The sequence below is a fragment of the Panthera leo genome, chromosome A1 (assembly GCF_018350215.1).
Source record: "Panthera leo isolate Ple1 chromosome A1, P.leo_Ple1_pat1.1, whole genome shotgun sequence".
Lineage (NCBI taxonomy): Eukaryota > Metazoa > Chordata > Mammalia > Carnivora > Felidae > Panthera > Panthera leo.
The window spans coordinates 28,162,043-28,175,630 of NC_056679.1; the positions used below are offsets into that span (position 1 = coordinate 28,162,043).

The 13,588-nt window shown below is 37.7% G+C and overlaps 1 protein-coding gene across 3 annotated transcripts in view; it reads right to left on the bottom strand.

Annotated features, from left to right (window-relative positions):
* Positions 1-13,588, bottom strand: part of DGKH (diacylglycerol kinase eta) — a 163,343-nt gene that overhangs the window by 7,354 nt on the left and 142,401 nt on the right. For all 3 annotated transcript variants that reach the window (XM_042926959.1, XM_042926979.1, XM_042926969.1), the window contains 7 exons: positions 11,202-11,309; positions 8,987-9,100; positions 8,607-8,741; positions 7,567-7,730; positions 4,098-4,203; positions 2,933-3,025; positions 138-257 (listed from right to left, as the gene is read on the bottom strand). In XM_042926959.1, coding sequence (XP_042782893.1) covers positions 138-257; positions 2,933-3,025; positions 4,098-4,203; positions 7,567-7,730; positions 8,607-8,741; positions 8,987-9,100; positions 11,202-11,309 — 840 coding nt within the window. The remainder of the gene's footprint in view (positions 1-137; positions 258-2,932; positions 3,026-4,097; positions 4,204-7,566; positions 7,731-8,606; positions 8,742-8,986; positions 9,101-11,201; positions 11,310-13,588) is intronic.

A 13,588-nucleotide genomic window follows, 5' to 3' on the forward strand; every position in this document is an offset into this window, starting at 1 on the left:
GCTTGTTCAAGAACAGCACATTTGAAAGTAGCGTCCAGAATTCGTTTTCCCTGGAATGTCCCTTTTTCAAAAGATGATTTCAAATTCTATTGTCAGAAAGTCTACACTTACAAAGAAACAGGCCAGATTTTACATACCTCATCTTCGTTTGGATGTAAGATATAATAAAGCCAAGGAATCTCTGTTAACTTCTGCAACTCCACCTCCACAGAATGTAAGGCATTAGATACCCGCTCTTCATGTGGGGATTCTAAGTGCTATTTACCAGCAGGTTAAAAAACAAAACAAAATAAAACAAGTCTCAGTGACCAATCTCAAACAGAATAAACATATTTTATTTTTATAGCAGATATCCTCAACTCTTACTAGGCTAGGTTATTGTTGTTGGTAATATAAAGGAATATAGAAAAGAGAACACATTATTTTATATTGAGCTCATTTAAAAAAAAAAATCTGAATTGATTTATCCGTACTTCCCAAAGACAATATAAGTAGTCAGTGTGACTTTAATAATGTCACAGAAAAAAAAAGTATCACTTTGGGTAGTGTTGTTGGTTTTTTTTTGTTTGTTTGTTTCCTATGTAAATTCTTTCCTCTCCCTCCCTTCCAAACCATGCATCCATCCATCCATTCTGCTGCATTCTGGTAACTAATCTCACTATTCTACTTATTTGCGGCAGAAATCCTTCTGATTTCCATAGGTCACTACGTAACCAAATAATGCTATTTTAAAACCTGGTCAAAAACATGTCACATAATAAGAACTGGCTGGTACAGAAATCTCCTGGAGAAATAGAAGAATAAGTTTAAGTGGGGGGGGGGGTACCCATGAATCTCAGAAAAATTTATGACAAAAAGCTGTTGTCAAAATAAGGGCAAAAGCTAAATGGTTTGAAATCTGGAAGGGGTTTTGGAAACTTTATAGAGAATTTAACCAGTCACCTATTACCCACTTATTTGAAACAGTTATTAAAAAGCATGTAGAAATTCAATGGTAAAGGTGAAATAAACACTGTTATGTGTAGGTCGGGAAGGGAGGTGACTACATTCTAGTTACTTGTTACTATGCAACCAAAGGAAGCCTGGCTGATTTTAAGAGTCTTAGTTTCTTCCTAAAATAGTATAAAGATTATTTCTAAGGTCTATTCCAGCTAATCAATACTTCCATAAACCACTTTAAAATTGTAGAGTATCTACATATAGCCTTGCAGAATTTTACACTTAAAGTTCAGAGAAAATGTTACTGTTATTTATTATGGTCATTCTTCCCCCCCACCCTCCAGTTATTCAAGGTATCTATCATTTCTAGTAGTTAATAAAAATTTGGAGATTCTCCAGCTTGTCATGTAAAATTCACCATTTTCCTTTGAGTCTAAGAATATATGCCTTATAAAATTGATAAAATGGTATTACACATTTATTCAAGAAGCAAAATGAAGTGCGAACCTTAGTAGATCTCGAATATAAGTGACTGTATTTTCACATCAATGTTATCAAAGGTTATGGAAAAACTCACTGGTATACATTTTAAACCAAACACCCACATTTGACAATGACAGAAGCAGACTGAAATGATTAAAAGTCTGCGTGGGTGGTCCTTCTATATTAACATAATATAATTAATAAATATTAACCAACTAACACTCAGAGGGTACTTTCAGAGTAGAGAGCTAAAATACAGAATAACTTATGCTTCTAGTTCTCGTCAATCATAAGTGATCTTAATCATGTTTCAAATAAGGCAAAAAATACATGTCCTTCACCTAAACTTGGGACCAAAGTCACAGCTCATTGGATTTCACTGGACACATTTTAGAAAAGCAGCAAAAAGACTCCGGTTAATGACAGAAGTTCCAAGAATTGGCAAAATGTTCCATTGGTTTTATCATAAAAGATACCCAATGTTTCCTCCTAAAAGTTTTTCTTCACAGCCAAAGCATCAGCAGCCACCTGTGACCCAAGGAACTTATATTTCAGCTTTCTCTGGAGGTGGGTAAGAGCAGTGGACACCATTCAACCTTTATATATTCACTCTTCTCAGAGCAGAAGATGCTCCAAGGACGCTCTTCTGGACCCCAAGCAAACAGAAATTCCAACCACAGTCACTTAGTTAGCTAGCTAGCCTGTGACACACCTCCCATTTTCCCACTAGGCCAGATACTATGACTTTTACTACCACTTTTATTTAGGTGTATATTTTCCAAAGCAAGAGATAATATTAGTCAAGAGAAATGTTTTAAGATCACCACCGATCAGTTAATCAGAATTGTTACAAGGAAGTTAAAAACAGCTAACACATTTAGGCTTTCTACACAGTTAGGACAGCACGTGTGAAAACCCACAAGTGAACACTAGGTGACGAGAAGACCCAATATTCTAGAACATTTGAAAAAGGGGAGAGAAGAAAGGCTGACCGGTCAGACTCTGGGCAAACCAAACAGGATGTCCGTGGAACAGTTGCACTGTAGCACTTATGCTTGAGGTCCATGGACTGTGGTTAGATTCACACCTGCCCTAAACTTGATTTCCAGGACCACTCTGAGTTAATCTAGGGATATGGCTAGTTCTTGAATTTAGTTCTTGAAACATCCAGTCTAGAAAGGGTTGCCCTTTAAGCAAATCTAAAAATCATACCAATCACATTTCAAAATATCATGTTTCAAATCTATCAAAGCTGACTGGGGACAGTAGAACCGCATAAAAACATGATGGCATATGCGAGGGGAAACTTCTCCTCCTGTTAGCCTGAATCATTACTCCCTGGTTTAGCCATGTCCTTTCCTGAAGGCAAAAGCTAGGTACAGAGAAAGCTGTAAGGATGGAGGCCAGAAGGCTGATCCTGCCTTAGAATCTGATGAGTGCATGCTCCTGACTGAAAGGGAGGCCCATACATTGATCATCATTCTTGTGTTATCAGTCGTTTCCTCCTTACCAAAGGAACCCTGCCAACTAGTAAAGATTCTGTTTCATTATACAGTGCCTTCACATTGATGGCTATTTCAGTGGCAGTGTCTCTCGTAAGACTCTAGAAAAAAAACACAACAACACATCAAAGACAAGTAGTTCTGTATTAAATTGGGATTCAATCATCAGCAAATACCTTAAATTTTATTCTTCCAAGAAATTCACATCACAAATGTTTTTAAAAACCTACCAAATTTGTATTGTCATTGAATAACTTCACACTCATGTTTGTTAGTATGATTACTTCTTCTGACCTTTAGAACAGAACCAAACAAATGCTCTGACTGTACTGATACACTCAGGACCATATCTCCTACATACAAACGTGTGCCTGCTCCCAACAACATACACATATTCCCACAAAAAAGTTAAGTCAAAGGAAACGATGCCTTAAAGGGGCATTATCAGATCATAGTCAGTTCTATCCACTGACTTTGACTCTCAGAAGTTCCAACCAGATTGCTTTTTTAGCACTTATCTATTAATTTAGGTGACTTCCATCCAATAATTAAAAGGAATAAAATGATGCTATATCCGTTTTCTGTACCCTACAGTCTTGTACTGTGTATCACATTTCAAGAGAGTTATATTGTATCCCTTTTATTCACTATTAATGTGTACATTAAAAAGTTTACAGAAGTTAAAAAATTGTAGTCTCTACATTAAACATTACCAGTTTAGTAGAACAAAATGAAGTGAGAATAGCTTCTGTGTACAACTTCAACAATGAATAAACATCGCTAATAAAATACATAGTATCTACCTGTGCCCACATCAAGGTGTAGGGGAGAAGGTAAAAGAGAAGACAAGGAGGAATGGTAGCAGCCCGAACAGAAAGAGTGGAAGGAAGATGGCAAGGTGACAGATGACTGAGAGTGAAGTGTGTGTGTGTGTGTGTGTGTGTGGGGCGGGGGGGGGGGGGGTGGGAAGAAGAGAATTTAAGAGCAGGAATGGAAAAATGGCAGGAAAAGAAAAATCAGGAAAAATATGGGCACAAATTTACCATAAGCTTCTGGCAGACACTATTATAGGTGTATAATGTTTTTCAAAGGGCGTGGCACATTTTATAGCATCGAAATACATGTGTAATACCAAACAATCCGTAGAATAAGAATTTACCATGAGCTCCTCACCTCTGGGAACCGCGGGTTGGCTTTATTCAGTGCGTGGGAACACGCATTCACAGCGTGGGCCAGTTCTTGTTCCAAAAGACAATGGATGGTGGCTGCGTCACAGATCCTGTAAGCAAAAGTAAAGCAGACGAACCAAAAAAACTTTGAGCACTGCTGATTTTTCTCAAGTGCAGAAGTGGTACACTAAGGCAAGTAATAATAATAATAATAATAATAATAATAATAAAAAGTCATTATGGAAATTTTTTTAATGAGTGCTCAATTATGAATAACAAAGGGTAAATTTAAAAACTTCAAACCCCATTGCAACAAAGAATACTAAACCAAAAATCTTAATAGGAAGAATTAGGCTGAGCATCACAGATAAGCATACTGAAGTGCTATTTGGAAGAACAAAATGTAAGAACACTTCATTTTGAAGTATCATTGTAAAGTGAGACAGGTCCCAAATGTCGGGAGCAGAAACTTAATCTTTTATTCATTGAAGCTTCGACTAGAAAGAAATAGAATGGATTAAGGGAAGAACATTGCTGTATTTGTCATCTACTGCTAAAGTTCTTTACAGACATTATCTAATTTAATATTCACAACTTAAAAGGTAGCTGTGATGAATTTTCTCTACTTTATAGACGGAGACCTTGAGGCTTGGAGAGATTCAGTACGCATACAAAGCTAATTAAGTAATAGAGCTAGGATTTGAATCTATGTCCATCAGTTCCAAAGCCTGTTGTGCCACAGTCCTCTAGAATCTCAACCTTCAAGAATGTCCTGAACAGACAGGATCCTGGAGGGCACTCAGGCCAAAGAAGAGAAAGCAGGAAAAGTTCCACCAATTGCTAGAAAATGATGGAAAGTTTGCAGATAAGCAAGACAGCCAAACTATTCAAATCCTTTGTTTCTGGCATCTTCAAGGAGAACGAGCTACACACAAGAGAAGAGACTAGTCCTGTATGGTTGAACCAAAAGGAAAGGAAAAGAGTTTAAATCTTAAAGATGATACAATTGATATCCAAGGCACAAAGGAATTTGCAAATGTCATCTCAGTACTGCTACCAATAATCTTGAGAAATGATGAAGAATGGGACATTTATCAGAAGGACAGAGGTGGGTAAAAGTTATTCTAACTTTCAAACAAAGGAAAAGAGGTAAATCGATTTCAGATGAATACTTCGACTGCCTACTAAATCTAGAAATTTCCAATGTAGTTTAAATTCTGTAAGTCCAACATAGACCCTGTCATTTTCCCTCTCAAATCTCCTTTTCCTCCTGAATCCTATGGTTCCTTGAAAGGCTCCATAATCCATCCAGCCATTTGGTAGAAACCTTAGAGTCGCCCTGTCTCATAATTCAGGCCATTTAGCAATTTTAGATCCTAATCTATCTTAAGTCTCTCTTCTTTCCATCTCTATTACCTCAATCAGCTGTTTCCTATCAGGACCATTCCAAGAGTGTTCACCCTGCCCCTGCTTTGCTGTCTTGCAGACAATGCTCCACATTGCTTCCAGAAACATTCTGATGAAGACTTGGCTCTTCTTCACCTCTCCATCCACATATCCCACTCTCTCACGTATACCATGCCACCCTGGTTTCCTGAGATTTCCTAAAAATACTATGCACTCACACTCCTCTGGGCCTCTGCCCAGGCTTGTTCCCATGTTTAGAATGCTCCTTCTCTTACTCTCCACCCAAGACTTGGCTGGGAGATCACTTCTTCTAGGCAGCCCTCCCTTACTTTTGTGGCCTCCTTTGTTCATCCACAGCGCCCCACTGTGAGTCTTGTAAGTCCTTTGGCCACACTTTTCCCTACTACCCTGCCAGCAAATTAAGAAGAGGGACCAAACACAGCCATTTTGTCATCCCTAGAGCTTAATATGGAGGTTGGCATGTAGCAAAGACTCAAAATTATTTGCTGAATATTAAATGAATAAGTTTTGAAAATAGATGAGTGAGGCTGATTTTCATCTTTTACAAAATTAAACAAACAGACTAGGGAGTATATGGGGAACCAAACTAGGTTGACCAAAAGCAAGTCTGGCCAACCTTCACTTCCCTTTTTTTGATAAGGTTATTTGGTTAGTTGACAGGAAGTTAATATAGGAAGTATATTTGGTTTCAAGGGAGATAATATAGGAAGTATATTTTGGTTTCAAGAAAATGCTGTAGCTCTATTTTTGATTTTTTGAAAAACCACCATATTGTTTTCCATCATATGTTAATTAGCTTGATTATGGTAGTTATTTTACAATGTATACATATATCAAATTATGACATGTATATCTTGTGTATATAAGTGATTTTATTTGTCACTTATCCCTCACCAACCTGGAAAAGAAAGAAAAACAACCCCATTGTAACGTGGAGTCCACAGAAGTTGTTTGTAGTACCCTAAAACTAATCTCTCTGTGAATAAGAAGCTGGGAGGTACAATAATGCAGTTCTGTGCATATAGCTGCCTATTCATTTTCCTTTACCTTGCTTCTAAGCTACTTAGTATCTTTCAGTTATACTTTATTCTAATTCTGAATGTTGGTCTCCAGCTATAGGGAGGAAGGCATATCTTTTCTCTTATATCTCCAACTTCTAGTACATTCTAGGTTTCTAACAAATATTTAAAGAGCTTTGCTTTCCTTCTTTTCTTTTTCAAGATTTTTATCAGTGACCAGATGAAGTGTGGGAAGAATATAATAGCTACCACTACCCGAACACTAAATCGGCCAGACATGATGCGACAAGACATGGTGGGTCTCATTAAACCTTCACAAAGACGTGCAAAGTTAGCTCTTATTATCCCCATTTGGTAGAGAAGATTTAGGTGAAGAGGTGGTAAGAAACTTGTCCATGGTTGCCCATCACCCCCCTTCCTCCATTGAAGTTTACTCCTGCTCATAGTGATTTATATCTGTTCTACATTCATGGAACTTGGGTTTTTGCTTGTTTGTTTAATCTTTTCCCTTTTTGTCTACTAAAATTAATTTCCGTGCTGTCTCCCAATCTCCGGATATGTCTTTTGGAAACCGATTCTCAGACTCTTCCCACCCCCACACCTCCAAACCTCCTTGCAAGCAGGATTAATGTCTGTATTTCTTTCTACATTCCATAACCATTTAATAATTACAAGGTAACATATCAGTAAGTAGTATAGTGTAAAGATTGTGTAAAACTGGGGAAATAAACAATAACAGAAAGAGCATTGTGTGTTAGGTAACATTAGGCAAGCTCCCCACTGGGGTTCAGGAAGTCCAAGGTCTGTTCGACAGAGAACACAGGGTGTGCACCTGTACGTGCTGGCGGGGGTCTAATGAAGGAGCGCAGTCCTTAAGGAGGCATGAATGAGGCAGCGAATGAGGAAGGGGAGTAAATGCATCTCTCTTAGATACCCCTGAACAACTGAAATTATGTATCAAAAGTAAAAAAGCACATTTGCCAAGGCTAGAGTTCTCCCCGCCCACAGCCGGCAGGCCCACCATACCTAGTGATGAGCTCCTCTGCCGCCTGGGAGCATAGCTGCATCTGGGATACCTCCTCTGTTGCCAAGTCAACGGCATGCTGGATGTACAAATGGGTTCGAAGAACTGGTTTACCGGAATCACACTTCTGTTTATCTTCCCAAGATTTTAGAGTGCTTTCAAAAGCCTATTTATAATCAATATTGCAAGGAATTGTTAGTTTGAAGCTCTGAGACCCAAATAAGTGTGTATTTAGATGTTACAGGAATGACTTTGAAACTATTGCTGTTTTCCTAATCTAAAGCCTCATTAAAGAAATCATAAGATACAAAAAAGGTATCTTAAAGTTTTCCAGTGTTATCAGAACAAATATGTAATGTGATCAATGACAATGAGTGTATCACTGAAAGTTTTTAAAAAGACAGCTTCAATTTATGCTTCAATCTTTACATGCATAACGGATAAGATGGGTGTTGGCAGTCTTATCTGTTATGGGTGTAACCTTAATTAAAACATGTATTCTGGAAAAGGCAAAACTGTGGAGGCAGTAAAAAGGTAGATGGTTGCCAAGGGTTGAGGTAAGGGAGGGAGTGGTGGATGACAGGGAATTTTTAGGATAGTGAAACTATCCTGTAGGATACTATAATGGTAGATACAAGTGATTACAGATTTATCAAAAACTATAAAACGTACAGCATGAAGAGTAAACTATGAACTTTAGTTAATAATTATCAATATTGGCTCATCAACTGTAATAAATGTACCACATTAATACAACATGTTAATAATAAGGGACAATATGTCCGTGAGGTAAGGAGGTATATGGGAACAGATTTAGAATTCTCAGTATTTTCTGATCAATTTCTCTGTAAACCTAAAAGAAACAATAAAAATATAGTCTGTTAACTTTTTTAAAAAATTAAATGTTGATATTTAAAACTACAATGACTTGTCAGATTTAAGAGACAATTTAAATATTTTTCCGTGGTTTCTATTTTTCATAACAATTGAATATTTTTTAAAACTCTTGATAAAAATCTAGAAGAATATTTTTTTTACATACCCTGTCCCTTGTTAGCATCTGAGCTCTGTTTTTGTGCACGATTTTGATAATCCCTGGAGGCTGAACCCATGCTTCGCCATCTACCTGCACTGGGACTCCCTCATCACCAAATATAGTGATTTTTACCGTACGGCACTGAAATAAAACAAGTCATTTTAGAGAACAAATCATCCTGAGAAACCGACAATCGGCATTCAAGCTTGACTTTTTGTCTATTCCGTGGAATGGAATGTCTATTTTTCCACTTACCACGGCACAGTAACAACTGACACGACAAGAAAGTTCATATTTTATAGATGAACAGACAGCGTAAGAGTCATTTGGAATAGCTTCCCCAGTGGCCTGAGTAGTGAGGTCAGGTCTGATCAGAGAAAACCAACCTGGGCTATTCGATGATGCTGCAGTTTAATGACCCTGGAAACTGCCATTTGCATGCTATCAAATATTGCAACGACTTCCAGGATCTTGTCATCAAATGATGGTGCAGCAAATATCTGAAAAGAAAACCTATATTACATTTTCCCTGATGAGGTTAAGGTTTCGATGAAGTGGCACATCAGCAATGTAAAGTCTGCAATATACATAGTAAAACCTACAGAAATAGTAAGCAGGAAAGTAAGTCAATTTTAATAGGAAATGATAGTCCAAGGACCACCCCCCCCCAAAAAAAAACCCCACTGTAGATGATTTAATGTAAACAAACTTAATACAAAAGATTTAAAACTCACATGGATAAAATGTTCATGCCCTTCATAAAGCACTCTTTAAACCAGCGAACTATTCTATTCTAAATAATCCATCTTGGGGGGACCTGGGTGGCTCAGTTGGTTGAGCATCTGACTTTGGCTCAGGTCATGATCTCCCCATTTGTGACTTCGAGCTCCATGTAGGGCTCTGTGCTGACAGCTCAGAGCTTGGAGCCTGCTTCGGATTCTGGGTCTCCCTCTTGCTCTGCCCCTCCCCTGCTCATGCTCGGTTTCTCTCTCTCTCTCAAAAATAAAATAAACATTAAAAAATTTTAAATAATCCATCTTGGCATAAAATGCATCAAATATCTGTTCACACATAACTCAGATGTCTTGATAAAATGATGCATGTAATTTCAGGAAACCTAAAATACCCAGTTTACCTGGCATGTTCTAAGGGAAATCCTTCAATGTTTACAAGCAATATGTATAATGTGCTTTATATATTAATATGACAACTTTTTAGGGCATTTGAGAAGATGGTAACAGACACCTCAGAGGATAAAAATGATGCAGGCTTACTTTGTTTTGATGTTAAATGCATTCCCACAAAATCAATTTAATCAAACAATTTAAATTCTGGCTGTCTTACTTTGTCCCCTTTATTCTCTCTTTGACTATATGATAAACAATTATGCCTCGGAAAAAAAATTATTCAGCATAAAGCAGTATCTAAATTAAAACTGAAAATATCAGGGCATGAATTTGCAAACATTGATGATTTCTTGTCATTAAAAAAATTTTTTTTCAATGTTTATTTATTTTTGAGAGACAGAGCATGAGCAGGGGATAGAGACAGAGGGAGACACAAAATCCCAAGCAGGCTCCAGGCTCTGAGCTGTCAGCACAGAGCCTGACATGGGGCTCGAGCTCACAAACCGTGAGATCATGACCTGAGTTGAAGTCAGAGGCCTAACTGACTGAGCCACCCAGGTACCCTGATTTCTTATCATTTTTGTTAGCAGACTGCGTGGTTTTATTTTTTTAATTAATTTATTAATTTTAATTTTATTTTTTTAATTTACATCCAAGTTAGTTAACATATAGTGCAACAATTATTTCAGGAGTAGATTGAGACTGCATGGTTTTAAATCCTGTCTGTGCTACTTCCTGTGTGAACTTTGTGTCAGTTTCTTCACTGGTAAAATTTAGATAAAAATCGTGATTGTCAGTAATGAATGTGAAGCTCTCAGAACACTGTCTGATTACCTAGGAGGAGTCATTAGCTTTATTTACCTTTATCTCCTTGATTTCTTCCCTTTAAGATATTTAAGAGTGGAAGAGTAGTTACAGGCTGACAAAAAGTTCACAGATAATGTAAATTTTATAGTTGTTACATTATTTACATTATTATATGCATTACATTGTTAAGTTGTGTTTTTTTCTCTTTTGACAGGAAAGCCTAAAAGGACGACAAACATAGACCTAAATGTTAACAGCCAAATGAGCCCTGTTAACATTTCTAAAAATAAAAATAATAGCCACATAGATGTAGAGTTAAAAATACAGAAAGGTATTTTGGCAGGCAGAATAACGTCTCCCTTTCTACCCCAAAAATGTCCATGTTCAAATCTGCAGAAGTAGTGAATGTTACTTTACATGGCCAAAGAGACTTTACAGATGTGATTACAGGGGGAACCTTGAGAAGGGGAGATTACCCTGGATGATGCAGTGGGTCCAATGTAATCACAAAAGTCATTCAAAGTGGAAGAGAAGGGCAGGAGGGGAGATCAGAATGATGCACTGTGAGACTCAACCTGCCTTTGTTGGCTTTGGAGACGTTGGAAGGGGCCATGAACCAAGGAATACGGGCAGCCTCTAGATCTAGAAGGCGCAAGGAAATACTTACATCATCTTCTTTAGTTCCACCCCAAAAGTTGGTGCCTCCGGCATAGCTGGGAATGTTCAACACTGCTATTCCTTGCAGACTGGGGAGAGGGATATACTGCCCATCACACTGTAAGGTAAAAAGCTTAGAAGTTAGAGAAAAAGAGCAAAACCACTAGTTGGGGAGCCACTAGAATGCCAAAGACAAAGGGTGATGGCGGGAAGTGTGTTGGTAATGTTTGCTCTCCTAGAAACATATTCCTACACATTACCTTTATCTTATTTTTTTAACTAAAAAAAATTTAAGGTGTAAATTACTATAGTTGTTACAGAAAATGAACCTTAAAAATATTAACTTTTCTGCCCAGATCAGGCTGTACTTTTCTTTTTTTTCAAGTCACTTACATTTTCACTTGTATTATGGTCATCTTTGTGCTTATTATAAGCATCCTTTTGAAAGCAAGCTGAGTGAGGGCGTCTGGGTCCTAGCCACCCCATCTAGCCCCTCTCAGAACTCCTGCCACTGTGCTGGCACTCTGTCACTAACAGTGGCTGGCCAAAACTCCGGGTGAGTTTCTCCAGTAGCCAAAACCAAAGCCAGGGAGAGAAAAACTGTGCACGTCAGGAAGTATCTTATACTTACTGTGTCTTCTAATTAATAACAAAAATGAAAACTAAATTACCACTGAAACAGGAAACAAATATCATATGGCTGGTGAGTAATTATACATGACATGTAAGTCAATTCTCAATCCTTCACCTTAAAAAAGAAGAGCTTGCAGATGTCATTCTTAAAATAGGGGCTATATTGTCATTAAATAATTCCTGCAATAAAAGATAATTAACGTAACTTTATAATATTGCCTTTTAATACCCAATCAAAATCATCTCCACTCCTTAGAACAAATGAAAATCCAATTCCAATCCATATTCAACCATTTTAAATAACTGAGAACATTTTATGCTTGATGGTACTCCTATAGGTATTTTTTACACCTTCTTTTCTTTTTCATAAAAACACATTCAAAGGTCTATACTCTATCCAAAGGGCCAATCATGGTACACAGCAGGTGCTCAATGTGTATTTCTTTTTTTTTCAACATTTTTTTTTTTAATTTATTTTTGGGACAGAGAGAGACAGAGCATGAACGGGGGAGGGGCAGAGAGAGAGGGAGACACAGAATCGGAAACAGGCTCCAGGCTCCGAGCCATCAGCCCAGAGCCTGACGCGGGGCTCGAACTCACGGACCGCGAGATCGTGACCTGGCTGAAGTCGGACGCTTAACCGACTGCGCCACCCAGGCGCCCCTCAATGTGTATTTCTTAAAATGAACACACATTGCGTATTTAGTAGAATAATGAACTTTTTCTGAATCCAATAAATTGAACAGGTAGCTCTGTGTGCTTTAGAACAGCTGTTCAAATCATATCACTAACTTAAAGGAAATGGAAAAAATGCCAGTAACACCCATCTTAATTTTTAAATATATTTTTTAATGTGTATTTATTTTTGAGAGAGGGAGACAGAGCATGAGCAGGGGAGGGGCAGAGAGAGGGAGACACAGAATCCAAAGCAGGCTCCAGGCTCTGAGCTGTCAGCACAGAGCCCGACGCCAGGCAGGCTCGAACTCAGGAATCACGAGATCATGACCTGAGTTGAAGTCAGACCCTTAACCGACTGAGCCACCCAGGCACCCCACATCCATCTTAATTTTATAAGCGGTGATAAATCAAACTAGCTGATCATGTGGTTATGTTCTAGGGTGGAAGGCATAACGGGTTTATCTTTACTAAAACATTTAGTTGATAATGAATGAGCCAGTGCTCATTCCAGTATTAAGATAACACCTAAAATAATAACACTCTGTTTAATCTACATACTTCTCTGTACGTAGGCTATACCTTAATTTAAAATATCTGGCTATAAAAAGACACAAGAAAGAAAGACATGCATATTGGCATAAACTATGAATCCTGGATCAAGGGTGAAAGAAAATAAAAGTCACAGAAGTTAGTAGACTTTTCAGAACCATGTCTCCAACCATCTTTCTCCTCTTATTGGAGGAGATTAAATAACTTTTGCTGTCCTTAGTTTCCCATGTAAATTAGTAAAAACTACTGAAAAATTTAAATGCTCAAGATCTCTTTTTAGTTTACTAACTATTGTTAGAAATAATTGGAACGAATATACATTTGAATTAAAAGAGTCTATTTACTACAAATGTTTTTTTCAGGGATTTCTGAAACATCAGGCCATCATAGAATTGGGTCAAGATTTATAAACTTAAATGAGAAAATCTGTGAGAATTTGTTACAAACGCTCTCCTATAAATGCACTCTCATGGCTGCACCTTCTCACGGGGCACCAAGACTCCACAGTAGCATCCAAATTTCAGGAGCCAATGATAA